This window comes from Protopterus annectens, chromosome 8.part1 (assembly GCF_019279795.1).
Source record: "Protopterus annectens isolate FY-2018-M chromosome 8.part1, PAN1.0, whole genome shotgun sequence".
NCBI lineage: Eukaryota > Metazoa > Chordata > Ceratodontiformes > Protopteridae > Protopterus > Protopterus annectens.
In genome coordinates, this window is record NC_056742.1 from 155852855 (window position 1) to 155866863 (window position 14009).

The 14009-nt window shown below is 41.0% G+C and overlaps 1 protein-coding gene across 1 annotated transcript in view; it reads right to left on the reverse strand.

Annotated features, from left to right (window-relative positions):
- Positions 1-4082: 4082 nt before the first annotated feature.
- Positions 4083-14009, reverse strand: part of CDYL2 (chromodomain Y like 2) — a 477019-nt gene continuing 467092 nt past the window's right edge. The window contains exons 11-12 of the mRNA XM_044081802.1: positions 9344-9363; positions 4083-6034 (exon numbers count right to left, since the gene is read on the reverse strand). Coding sequence (XP_043937737.1) covers positions 5876-6034; positions 9344-9363 — 179 coding nt within the window. The 3' untranslated portion in view covers positions 4083-5875. The remainder of the gene's footprint in view (positions 6035-9343; positions 9364-14009) is intronic.

Sequence of the window (14009 nt, forward strand, 5' to 3'; positions counted from 1 at the left end):
TGTGATACTTGAAACAGCAGAAATATATATTCTTTTAAGCTTCCCATATGCCTAACGTTAGTAAAGCAAGGACACTGGGTAAGTGAAAAAGATTCTACAAGGGTAGCATGTGAAATACCTTTGTTGTGTTAAATTGGTTGATTAGCCCCTACATGTCTTTCATAAAACTGTATAAATACCTGGGATGTTTTAGTGTGTCCAAATACTGCACTACACTGCCTTCACTACTTTCTGGAAGTGGCCCGGTGGCAGAAACTTTGGAAATTACCAGGTGATTTCACTTGCATGGATTAATGCTCCTCCCTCAGTATGAGCAGGCAGCTGAAATGGGTGGGTGGATCTGCAAATCAATTGGATTTCATGTGGCTTTAGTGGTAATGGCATATCTTTCTGGATAGGGAGCTCTATACAGCATTTTATCCCAATTTTCATATTGCATAGCTTGCTGCTTCTTATAAAATGTGGAAATCCCTGGTATACTACGGGCAGTGGTACAAAATGTTTGTTTCACTATTGTTATGGGCCTCTCTTTTTGTAGTTCAGACAAAACATGGCTGGTTGCCCAAAGAGTAAGTATTTATGAGCTATTGATACCTCCTTATGGTGGCATTTGTTGCTACTGCTCTTGAAGATACACCCACTGCCACATTTAGTTACGCATGTACCCACTAAATCTGCACAACCCTAGACTAATTATGAATTTATATGCCAGGGAAAATGTAAAGTGTTATGTTTTAGAGCAATCCTTGTTTGATTCAGGAATGTTCAAAGTTCCAACTGTTGGACTACAGGATGCCAATAACCTATTATCAAAATTGTCCACTACAGTGCATTCTATCTTTCTTGTGGCAAAGTTGTTGCAACACTGTCATGCTATGCCTCAAGTGTTAAGGAAAAATGCCCTAGGTTTGCTAATAGATGCTTGAAAAGGTCCTGCCTATCTGATTGTGCCTTATAAAAAATATACATATATATATTTTTTTTCTTTTAGAAAAGGGATTGAAAGTCAGTGGTCTTATTGGCAGCTACTTAAGGGACTATAAAACGTACAAGAGATAGAAATAAATGACAAAATCCATGGCTCCACAGATTTCATTAACATATATTAGCACTTTTTCAGCGGAAGAAACATCCTTAGCCCCTCAATTATAACAATGCAGTATTGCTTACTTTTCTTGAATGTATTCTCTTGAGGAAAGCATGCAAAAGCCACAAACTGCTGACTCTCAAGTCCATACCCAAACCTACTGTGAATTCACTAAGTGGAGGAACAGTGAATGACAATGCTGTTTTCTTCAGCAGGAATATCAGAAAGTGTAAGAGTATAGGGAAGATGCTGGAAGCAAATGTCAGGTTCAGTACACAAAAGTAGGCTACCATTTCAATACCAAATACATGTGGTTAGATGTACAGTGAAGGGGGTATCTTTCTATCTTATAACCAAGACCACTGACATTTACAGTGAAATCAAGCATATGCAAAAAATAAGGATTACCCCCCCCTTTTTTGTTTAATATAACATCTCTCAACTTTCACTTACCTTTCCCTCAATAACCCTATGCTCCCTTCCTTCACTTCAACCTACACTATTCTGTTATATATGCAAACATTGAAAACTTTATGTAATTAATAGATTTTTATTTGCAACATTGTCATGCTATGCCTCAAGTGGCTTTATTTGTACATACACGCCATTGTTACACTGACCTCTGTTATTGCCTTTCTATGTTTACTGTACTGCTTGGAGCTTTTCTTCTCAGGTTACAGATGAAAATGGGTTTACTTTTAAGCTGTCAGCCTAGCTCAGTTAACAAATGAAACACAAAATATAAACAGTGGATTGCAAGTAAAATGACACCTATTTTGTCTCTTGAACTGTCAGATATATAATTAAATCCAAGGCTGATGTACAAGTACAGGGCAAAGGAACACACTGGCTACAGTATCTTCCTTCAAAATATTCACATTTTGAAGAAGTGTTATTATCTGAGCACTTGATTTCCACTGTACTGGACAGGTACTTATAAATGATAATGCTAATCTTTCCTACTTTTTTGTTTAAGGTTGCATTTTCCTCTGTAGTGGAGTCATTTTGAGTTATACCTCCATCAGAATACAAAAAGACCTGTGAAATCAGACCAAAGTATATCTTACCAATACTTGATACACTGCTCAACTGCTTGAGAATTGTTACCTTGTTCTGTCCAGCAAGTGTTAAGGAAAAATGCCCTTATGTTATGGTCAGGGAAACCGATGCTACAGAGGTACGTGACTGAAGTCATATCCATTCACAAATGAACAGCAATACAAGACAACTGTAATACATAACAATGACACTCTCTGGTCTTTCAGCTTTTCCTGGTTAGGGGTCAGCAAAGCAGAACTCCGGTCTGCTAATGATTGGCAGTGGATTTTTTTACGGTGCTGAGTTGCCAGCCCGACACCCAACCCTCAAAGAAGGCACATCCATTCACGCATGCACCTACATGCAAGTCTTTAATGTCACCCAACTGTAGGGAGGACATGCAGACTCCACAAAGAAGGAGCTCCAGCGAGAATTGAACGGGAGAACCTCTTGCTGTGAGGCGACAATGCTAACTGCTGCACCACCGTGGCCTGATACATAACAATGACACTATTGTTGACAAATTGGGGGCTACAGTAGGCACAGACGACTCTGAGCCATAGCTAGATGAGAACTTACACAGTAGGACTATAGATCCTTAGCTTTCTGTCTTTTGTAATCTTGCATGCGATTTTCAAATGAACTTCCCAGTCTTTTCTTGATGCTAAATGCTCAGATGCCACAAGTCATTATACTTAACTGTCACCAATATGGCTTTCGTGCCCTAGTCAAAAACAAGCAACTTCTCTGTCTTATCCAATGAGTTCCAGGTCCACTTTGAAGGTTTATGCCGTTTTGGGCACTGAATGTGGGAATTTTCTAAAGATGCATCTTACATGTAGGCCTAAAATGCATTAGCAACCAGAAAGATGTGGGTATCCAAAAGTGGGGCATGCATCATAAAAGTCTCTCAGATAAACCCATGCATGGGCTAAAGATTGCATCTGCACACAATCTGTTGAAGTTCAAGTGGTTAAACAAAGATGCATGGCAAGGCAAGAAAGATGTACAGTATGCCAAGTGTTCCAATCACTGCAGGAGGCACCCTGAAGTACATCATGGCAGTTGCACTAACTACAAAAAAAAAAAAAGTTTACATGCAAGAAGTGCAAATGCAAACAGTCTGCTTTCATGTACAGATGCAAAATAGAATTATTTGAAAAAGTTGGTCATATTAATATTTTTGAGGGTGTTCTACAACAGCTCTGTTCCCAAGTGCTCAAAGACTCCTTGAAGCCAGATACTTGAGCATCTTGTAGCTAAAGAAGACTGCTGGTCATCTCATGTTCAAACAAAAATAGAATTTAGGCAAGCAGTTACCACAGCTCATTCGAGTCTGAGCAAGGTAGCCGTGGTGTGAGACTGGGATGGGGTGGGACTGTAGCTTAAAGTGATGGTCATGAAAGACATTTTAGGTTTAGGGAGTTGGAAAATTAATTGTAGGGTTATGCAGTGAGAAGAGAAATTTAGGTTTATTGAGATGAAAGAGGGTCTTAGGGCTAGGGAGTGAGAAGAGTGTTTTATGGCTAGAGTTAGGGTTCTGGTAGAGCTACATAATTTTACATGATAGGGTGTTGGGAGGGCTAAGTAGTTATGGGAAATCTAAGTGGCACAGAGCACTTGCCTTTTCAAGCAAGTCACAGCGAGGAAATGTGTAGAAAGAAAATAGCCCACGTAATAGACCCTATTTGTGAGCATCAGAATGTGAACAGCATCACCATGCAAGGAAAAACAGCTGACAGGCAATGAAAATGCAATAAATTAACATGGCATTTTACTTTCCCAAGTATACCCTGACACCATACAATTAGACAAAAGCTTATATACAAGCTAATATTAACACTACAATACACATACAGAAAAAAACTAAAAACAAAGATGATTTTAAATGATAAATTATGCTTATATTTCCAGCTAGCAAAAATATACATTTTCTAACAAGAACATCTCCTAAGCATATTGCTGAAACGCTTTAATTTCTTTAAAAAAAATATGCATATTACAAATTAAAGAAAAACACAGATTTTCCTTCATTTTATAGTTTATGAAACCAAACTACAGCAAACAATAAGATGGCTGAATGGACCATTTCCACATGTTATAACACTATAAACTCAAAATGAATGCTAAACTTAGCAATGTTTCTTAATCACAGTTGATAAATTACACAAAAATAGAGTAACACTCCCTTTAACATTTTCCTGTGTTTAAGAAAATGAGGTTTTGCATTTAGATGCATCAAGTGAAAACAGATGAATACAAACACAACCTACAGATGATTCAGAAATGATTCTGCAAGAGAACTGCTACATACATAACTTGAACATGTTTATATTAAACTATTGGTGCATAATAACTGACAGAAACATAGTGCAAATAATGAGGTTATACTCCAGAAGACACTCGGAATCTAGAATACAGGTATTCCATAGTTGCTGTTATCTATAAAGGTAAACAACTGTTTGCTTGGAAAATGTATCCCACTGGTTTCTGCAAGACAGCGTCTTACAAAAATATCTTTCAATTCACAGGAACTAGCTTATTTCTATATATGTGTCTGTACTGAGCATCACACATAGCAGTGTGTAAGCAAGGTTAGCCTATGCTTGTTCAGTGTAAAAAAAATATCAAAATAGATCAAAACTCAAGTTTCTTCCAATATGTCCTCAAACTAAGTGCACCTATATTTTATTCATTTCGGGTCACAGAGGTTTCCAAAAATAATTCAGTTCAAGTTAATGCCATCCTGTAAGTATCTCTTTTACACTATTTTGTGCAATAAAAAGGTGCAGGTAACAAAAACAAACAAACATGAGACTCCAGGAGTTGACATTAAATGTTTCAATTTCACTTGAAACGTCAAGTTGCTTCCATATTTTAAGTAACATAATGTATTAGATTTTAATGTTGCCTAACTGCAAAAATAATCATTTGTGTGCTTGTAAATTGTTGCTTTATACTTTGCAAATTAGGCTGTAAACACTTGGCGACAATTGGAAGGGACAAGAAAATGCACTGGAACTACTTATTTCCAATGTGAAAAAATATATTTGTATGGGATTCTTTAGAAATCCATAATTCAGACAATGTAAATTAATTTATAAAAATTCCAGTAGTTTCACATAACAATATTGTAAAACCTAAGCATATAAGGAAGCTTCAAGAAAGACACAACATATACAACATGAAGTTATAGAAGAGACTGAATGTAATTCATAAATAAAGATTTGTAAGTTTCAAAATACATAAAATAATGAGGATTAGATAGAAATCATTGAACTGAAATATGGCTTTTAAATATTTGGCGAATGCCAAAATAGGATGTTTGTAGCTTGGAATATATATATTTTACAACACAGCAAACTGATGCACTCAAAAGAGCATGTTTTCATTCTCACTTTTTTTTAAATTTGTAGAACAGAAGTTGGTCTACTAAATTACATATTCAAAACAAAGGAAAATAACTGAGTGCTATGGATTCCACAAAGCCCACAAAGGTTTTTCCTATACTGTTCTCTGCTGTGGACACCACTTTAGTACCGTAAGACGCTGCACTCCATATACCAGTTCAGAATTATGCAGTTAAAATGGTTTGAACTGTGCAGATATCTCAAGGTGCGACACCTTAGTCCTACACGTTGAAGGTTTAATTATGCATTAAACCACATCAGAATGCATCACAGTCCCTCTGGAACTCCAAGCTGAGGATTTTGGAGAAAAACAAACATGGAAGACATGAAGAGGACTACTTCAGACTTCATATATCTTATCTTGAAGGTAGCTAAACAATGAATCTAGTCCTTTAGATGAGCTCCACAGCTGCTTCATCATGTGACACTCTTTTTCATTTACATCTTCCAGTACAGATTTTAAAAAACTTCTCACTAAGCATTTGGATTCTTCTAGTACCTGAAATGCATGAAACATTATTAAAATGATTTGGTGCGTCACGAAAAATGCTTTCAGTTAGTACATTAATCATGGCAACAACAAAAAACTGCATAAATATGACAGACAATTTGATTAGGTTATTTTATCCATTGACAACATGATGCTTAATTTATTGTTTCAAAGAAGGAAACTGAATCATCATTACACTAACAAGGAAATACAGATATTAGAATCAATGATGCAATTAGTTTACTCACTGAAACAGGATACCTTTTATTAATCCTTTAATAAGGAAGAGGCCTGTCCGAAAAGGCAAGTCTGTTTCAGTTATGACTATGAAAGAACACTGGGTAAGGTACTCACTATAACTGTACATATTCAACATTCTTCTTCAACTTTCTCATCAACAGACCCCAAAATGTATGTGTGGGAAATAACAGTTCAATCAGTATTACATTGAGCACAGGTGTCCATCATGACTGTGTCACAAGTCCTCTGCTGTTCACCTTGTTGACACATGACTGCATAGCCACGCATGAATCCAACAAAATCATCAAGTTCGCAGATGATACCACTGTCATAGGTCTTGTCAGAAATGGTGAGGAAACAGCCTACAGGGATGAGGTGGAGCATATGATAGGCTGGTGTAACAGCAACAATCTGGCCTTAAATGTAAGTAAGACCAAATGATTAATAGTGGACTTCAGGAGGACTCAGGAGATGCATCACCCTCTGCAAATTAAGGGGGTGGCAGTGGAAAGAGTCAGAAAGTACAGTTGGGTACACTTACCATAAATGTCGATGTTCGAGTGTATTCACTGTTGCAGTCATCACACTTTGGTCATCTGCCTGCAGGTAGCCCTCAGTCAGCCCGAATACCAGAGACTTAATATTTCTGTGTCGGATGCTGTTGCTTCTTCTTAGATGCCACGTCGTCAGGGGTATAAAAACAGGCAGCCGACACCATTACATCAGTTTTTCTTGCCCCAAATGTCAGAAGCCCCCAAATAAGGAGCTAGGATATGGTGGGGAAAACACCACCAGTAAAAGGTAAATACCAATACTAGTAGGGATAGCCATAGAGAGGAGAGACAGAGAAAAAAACAAGAGGCTGGAGGGAGGGAAACCAGGACTTCAACAATGAATACACTCGATCATCCGCATTTATGGTAAGTGTACACAACTGTACTATGTTCTTTGTGTTTCACTGTTGCAGTCATCACACTTGGGTTGATTCCCAAAGCTGAGGAACGGTGGAGGCAATCAAAAAGAGTTAGGGCTGGCTAGCTAGTAGGCCTTGCAAGACTGCTGCAGCAAAACCTGCCCTGGATGTGGAAAAGATAGGCAAGGTGGTAATGCTTGGTGAAGGTGTTTATAGAACTCCAGGTAGCGGCTTCCAGGATGTCCCTGGTAGGGACTCCCCTGAGAAATGCTGTAGAGGTAGATGTAGCCCTAGTGGAATGTGTTCTTACCCCCGGAGGGGTTGGTTTTCCGTGGTGCTTGTAGCAGAAATGGATGCAGTGTGCTATCCATTTGGAAATGGTTTGTCTTGAAATGGCTTTGCCCTCTGCCCCTGTTGCAAAACTGAATAGCAACTGGTCACATTTTCAGAAAGGCTTAGTCCTATCAAGGTAGAATCTGAGCTGTCTGTGCATGTCCAAAGAGTGCAGTATCCTTTCCCCTTTATTTTGAGGATTAGGGAAGAAGGTTGGCTTGACAGCCACACTGGACACCACTTTAGGCATAAAGGAAGGGTTAGTCCTGAGGGAAACCCTGTTGGCATGGAAAATAATGAAGGGTTCCACAGCCATCAGTGCTTGTAACGCAGACACTCTTCTAGATGAAGTGATGGCTAGAAGCAAGGCTATTTTCCAAGAGAGGAATTTTAACTCTGCTGAAGCAGCAGGTTCAAAAGGGGGAAGCGTGAGCTTTTCCAGTACAAAGTTAAGGTCCCAAGCAGGGGTGGGTGCTCTCCTTGGTGGCCTTAAGTTGTCTGCCCCTCTCAGGAACTGTTTGATGAGAGCGTGAGAGAATAGAGGTGGCTCAGTATTGTAATGAGCCGATATGGCAGAGGCATGGATCTTAATGGAGAAGGATAGGTCTTTGTGGAGTAGTTCTGCTAGGTAATCCAGGATTAGAGGTAAGGAGGGCAGTGCTGTGTCCTTTCCTTTAGACCGAATCCAAGAACAATACCTTTTCCATTTCTCAGCATAGGATTTCCTTTTACTGGGCCTTCTGGCTTCAAGGATAACATCCAGCACCAGTTTGTTTAGGGTTGTGTAGTATTTAAGGAATAAGCCAGGCTGCAAGATTTAGGGTTTGCAATTGTGGATGAAAAATCTGTCCTTCCTGCTGAGAAAGCAGAGTTGGGGTCTGGTGTAGGTGCCAGGGTGGCACCGCTGTCAGGCCACGCAGGAGTGGGTACCAGTGCTGGCGTGGCCAGTCCGGGGCAATCAGAATTGTCCTTGGTCTGTCTTGTTCTATTTATGTTACTTATTTATTTATTTACATTTGTTTACTGGGAAATTCCAACTGGACGCAGGTCCTTTTTCAGCGGATGCCTGGGGAGAAAAGCTCCACATCATGTACATGATAGTTTTATCTTGAGTAATACTCTTTAGAGAAGGGGCAGAGGGGGAAAGGCATAACTTGAGAGGTTTTCCCATTGAAAGGATAGGGCATCCACTTTCCAGGCCATACTGTGAGGGTCCTGCTGCAGAATTTGCTTAGCTGGTGGTTGTAGGGGAAGGCAAAGAAATCCACCTCTGGGGTCCCCCATTTCTGAGTCAGAAGGTTGAAGGTGCTGGGCTCCAATTTTCACTTGTGTGGGTCTAGGAGATTTCTGCTGAAGTTGTCTGCCAGTGAGTTTCTTGCATGAAGGGCAAGTTTTCCTCCTAGGGGCACAAGCAATTGGGCAGGGCTGGGAAATAGAGTGAAGACGTCATTATGATTTTTTTTCCATAAGGAGGTGGCTTATCACTCCCTGCTTTAGGGGTGGGAGCACTCCATTGCTTAGATCTCTGCACACCCTGAGACTGTAGTCTGGGTGGTCTGTTTCCCCTGGGTCTTGTTTGGGAAGGCCTGGAGGGAGCTGGAAAGGACCAGTGTTTTGAAGGGCATTGCCTACTGAATCTAGAGGGTTGCACTTGTAGAATTCTTTAACAGTCTGCATAGATTTAGCTTTTTCTTCCATTTAAGAACTTCTTCTGCTTTGTTGCCAAACAAACAGTCCTCATTCAAAGGCGCGTCTAGTAATTTAGATTTGACATGATCTGGCAAAGTCTGCTCCTTCAGCCAAGCCTGTCTTCTCAGTACAGAGCCAGTGACTACTGCCCTGCAAGATGCTTCTAGGGCATCAAAGCCACACTGCAAAGTATGCTTACTAACTTGGTTTGCAGAGTGCATAAGCTCCTGCAACTCTATTTTCTGCACAATCTGGAAAAGTTACCACTTTTTGTTTAAGTTCCATAATATGTTGCTGGTATTTCAGCATGTGACACTGGCAATTCAATGCCCTGATAGCAAGAGTTGCAGAGGTATAAACCTTCTTACCCCAACTGTCCAAAGCTCTGGAATCCCTGTCCGAAGGGGTGGGATTTTTGGCTGTAGTAGCCTTAATACCTTTAGGCCCCTGGGAAATGATCTCTGAGTCAGCAGTAGGATTCTTGAAAAGAAACTTGTGAGTATCAGGTACTCTGTAGTACCTGTCTGGTTTCCTATGGGCAGGAGGTAAAGTGTCTAGAGTAAGACTGGACTCCATGAAAACATCTACAACATCCAGGACAGGGGGTATAGCTAAAGGCCTGTGCTGAGGCAACTCTAAAAATTCTCTGGACTGAGGATAGTCCTGGCATTCCCAATGGAAATGCTCTCAAAAGTATGCATGGTTTCACCAAAAGAAAAATCCTCTGGAGGGGAGGCAGAGGGAATGGATTCCTCTGCATCTGAATCCTCATAGGCAGATAAGAGCATATCTTCATAATCAGAAAGGTCAGAGTCATCGGACTCCTGGTCTGTAGAACCTGAAGGGGATTGGATTCTTTGTCTCTTTGCAGGGGAAGGCTGACTTCCCCTAATCAACATAATAATGTCTTCAGCCATTCTAAGCATTTGTTTTTGGAGCATGGGTGCCTGAGCATGTGTTTTGGTCATCAGTTTTCTAGGCGTAGTGTGTACTCTGGGCCTAAGAAACTCAGTATTTTTGGTTAAAAATGAAGTTGGTTTGTTTCCAACATCGGTAGAGCGAAAAAAGTACAGTTGTGTACACTTACCATAAATGTAGATGTTCAAGTGTATTCACTGTTGCAGTCATTACATTTGGGTAATCTGCTGGCAGGTTGCCCTCAGTCGGCCTGATTAACAAAGTCTTGGGTCCTGCATTGGTTGCTATCCCTTCTTCCATGACGTCAGGTTGTCAGGGGTATAAAACATGCGTCCGACGCCCATTACATCAGTTTTTCTTGCCCCAGATGTCAGGTGCCCCCCAAATGGGGAGCAAAATATATAAATAATTTTAAGCACAAAAATATATACCACCAAACAAAAGCAAATAAACCAAAAAGGCTTTTAAGTGTAGAAAAATAAAGGAGAGGCATAGTAAGAGAAAAATCAGGGCTGGAGGGAGGGTAACCAGGACTGCAACAGTGAATACACTCGAACATCTACATTAGGGTAAGTGTACACAACTGTACTATGTTCTTAATGTTTCACTGTTGCAGTCATTACATTTGGGTAGATTCCCAAAGCTAAGGTTGGGAGGATGGATTTATACAGTATTAGGACCAGCTATAAGGCCCTGCAAAACAGCAATGGCAAAGCCAGCTCTGGATTTAGAGAAAACTGGTAAATGATAGTGCTTGGTGAAATGAAATGAACTCTAGGTAGCAGCTTCTAGAATATCCCTGGTAGGAACACCTCTGAGAAAGGCTGTAGAAGTAGATGCAGCCCTGGTGGAATGGGATCTGATCCCCTGGGGGATAGGTTTTCTTGCTTATAGCAGAAATGAATACAATGGCTTATCCATTTGGAAATGGATTGCTTTGAAATAGCCTTTCTCCCTGCCCCTGCAGCAAATGCTACCAGTAGTTCAGATTTTCTTCGAGATTTAGTCCTGTCCAAGTAAAATCTAAGTTGTCTGTGTACATCCAATGAATGCAGAATCCACTCCCTTTGTTCTGTGGATTGGGAAAAAAAAGTTGGCAAATGAATGGACTGATTAAGAGCCACACTGGATACCACCTTGGGCATGATGGATGGGTTGGTCCTGAGTGACACCCTGTCTGCATGAAAGATGATGAAAGGCTCCATTGCCATAGGGGCCTGTAATTCAGAAATCCTTCTAGCTGAAGTGATTGCTAAAAGGAAGGCTGTTTTCCTGGAAAGGAATTTTAAGTCTGCAGTAGCAGCTGGCTCAAAAGGAGGTAGAGTGAGTTTTTCCAATACAAAGTTAAGGTCCCAGGCAGGGGTTGGAGCTCTCCTGGGTGGCCTTAAGTTTTTGGCCCCTCTGAGATACTGCTTTAACAGAGGATGAGAGAAGAAAGGGGGTTCTGTGTTGTAATGAGCTGAAATGGCTGAGGCATGGATTTTTATGGAAGAAAAAGATAGACCCTTGTGAAGCATCTCAGTTAAGTATTGCAAAATCTGAGGTAAATTGGGCACTGCTGTGCTCATCCCTGGAGATTGATTCCAGGCACAGAATCTTTTCCATTTGTCAGCATAAGATTTTCTAATACTAGGTCTTCGCCTCCAAAATGACATCCATCACAGGTTTGCTGAGGGATGCTAAGGGGGAATTTAAGTGATTAGCCAAGCTGCAAGATTCAATGTTTGGAGCGGAGGGTGCAGAATTTGGTTGTTCTGCTGAGACAGTAAGGAAGGTGTCAGTGGCAGGTGCCATGAAGAAATTTGTGACAGACTGCGTAGGAGTGGGTACCAGTGTTGGCGAGGCCAGTCTGGAGCAAGCAAAATCATTTTTGGTTTGTCCTGTTTGACGTTTAGTAGAACTTTGGAGAGCAAAGGCAGAGGGGGGGAAAACATAGACCGATAGGTTTTCCCAGCTGAAGGACAGAGCATCCACTTTCCAGGCTTTTTTGTGAGGAGTTCTTGTGCAAAATTTGTCCAACTGGTAGTTCTGGGGTAAGGCAAAGAGATCTATGTCTGGGCTCCCCCATTTGCGTGTCAACATGTTGAAAATCCGTGGTTCCAGTTTCCATTCATCTGGGTCCATGAGATTTCTGCTTAGATCGTCTGCCAAAATATTCAGCTTTCCTGGCAGGAATTGAGCTTGTAGTTGTATACTTGATAGCTCAAGGCCGTGTTCCACAATACCATGGCTTGTCTGCAGAGGGGGTAGGAATGTGTACCCCCCTGCTTGTTTATGTACCACATAACTGTGGTGTTGTCTGTCTTTACCATTAGTTGCCCAGGATGAATGCAGTCCTTGAAGGCTGTCAGTGCATTCTGTACAGCTAGCATTTTTTTTTGATTGATATGAAAGTGCATTTGATTCAGGCTCCATTTGCCCTGAATGCACTTCCCTGCCAGATGAGCCCCCTCATGCATCTGTAGTTAGGGTTTGGGTGGCAGGGGGTGGTGTGAATGGCAGTCCCTTGTTTTGGTGGCAGGCCTCTGCCCACCATAGGAACTCTAGTTGCAGGCAAGGTATGATAGGAATCATCGTTTCCAGGCTGTGACAATATTGACTCCATAAGGTTTTTAAGTACCACTGAAGTTTCCTCATATACAGTCTTGCATATGGAATTAGAAGAATGCAGGAGGCCATGAACCCGAAGGCTTGCAGTATTTGTCTTGCAGATAGCAGGGTTTTTGTGGCCACCTGTTTGAAGTAAGTCACCAACTGAATTTGCTTTTCTGGTGTAGGGTAAGCCATCTGGGCAGTTGTAGTCAAGCTTGCACCCAGGAATGTCATTTTTTGAGAGGGTACTAGTTGTGATTTCTTTTCATTTGTGCTGTATCCTAAGACAAGTTAGAACCCTTTTTACAAATGCCAGATGTTTTAGAAGAATGGCCTTGTTTTCTGCCTGAATTAGACAATTGTCTAGGTATGGGTACATTTGAATATTTCTTTCCCTGCAAAATGCAATTACTGTAGCCAGGCACTTTGTAAAGACCCTGGGTGCAGTAGATAAGCCAAAGGGCAGTGCAGAGAACTGATAATGCAAAAAGCCTGCTTTGAAGCGGAGGTATCTTCTGCAAGATTCCCTGATTGGGATATGCAGGTAAGCCTCTTTTAGATCGAGAGTTGTCAACCAGGCATCTTCGCCTAGTATAGGAAGTAACTGGTGAAGAGTCAACATCTTGAATTTTGGAATGTCCAGGAAGGTGTTCAGAGTAGACAGGTTGAGAATTGGACGCCATAATTTGTCTTTTCTGGGTACCAGGATAAGTCTGGAATAGAAACCTTGTCCCTTTTCCTCTTCTGGTACTAGTTGAATAGCCCCCATGTTTAGGAGGGAAAATACGTGTTTCTGAGCCTCTGCCCACTGATTTGGGGACAGGTCTGGCCATCCACTTGGAGTTGGCAATGTGTGGAAATGAAATCTGTATCCCTGGGACACTATATTTAAAACCCATTTGCCCTGGGTTATAAGTTGCCAGTTTTTTGCATGAAGTGCCAGTTTTCCCCCCAAAGGCGTGGCTAAAAGGTAAGTGCTTGGTAATTCTAAAGAAAAATCATTGAGTCTGTTTACCATAGGGAGGAGTCTTGTTGTTTCTAGATTTGGAAGAGGAGGCACCCCATTGCTTAGTTCTGAAAGTCCCTTGGGACTGAAACCTGGTGCTTTTGGAATGTCTGGGTTTGGCTTGAGTGGCTCTGGAAGGAACTGGAAAGCACCAGTTCTTAGTAGGCCAGTGGCTAGTAAATCTTGGAGGTTGTACTTGTAAAGAATCTTTCACAGTTTGCATAGATTTAGCTTTATCTTCCATCTTTTTTAGAACTTCTTCAGCCTTATTGCCAAACAGACAGTCCTGCTGC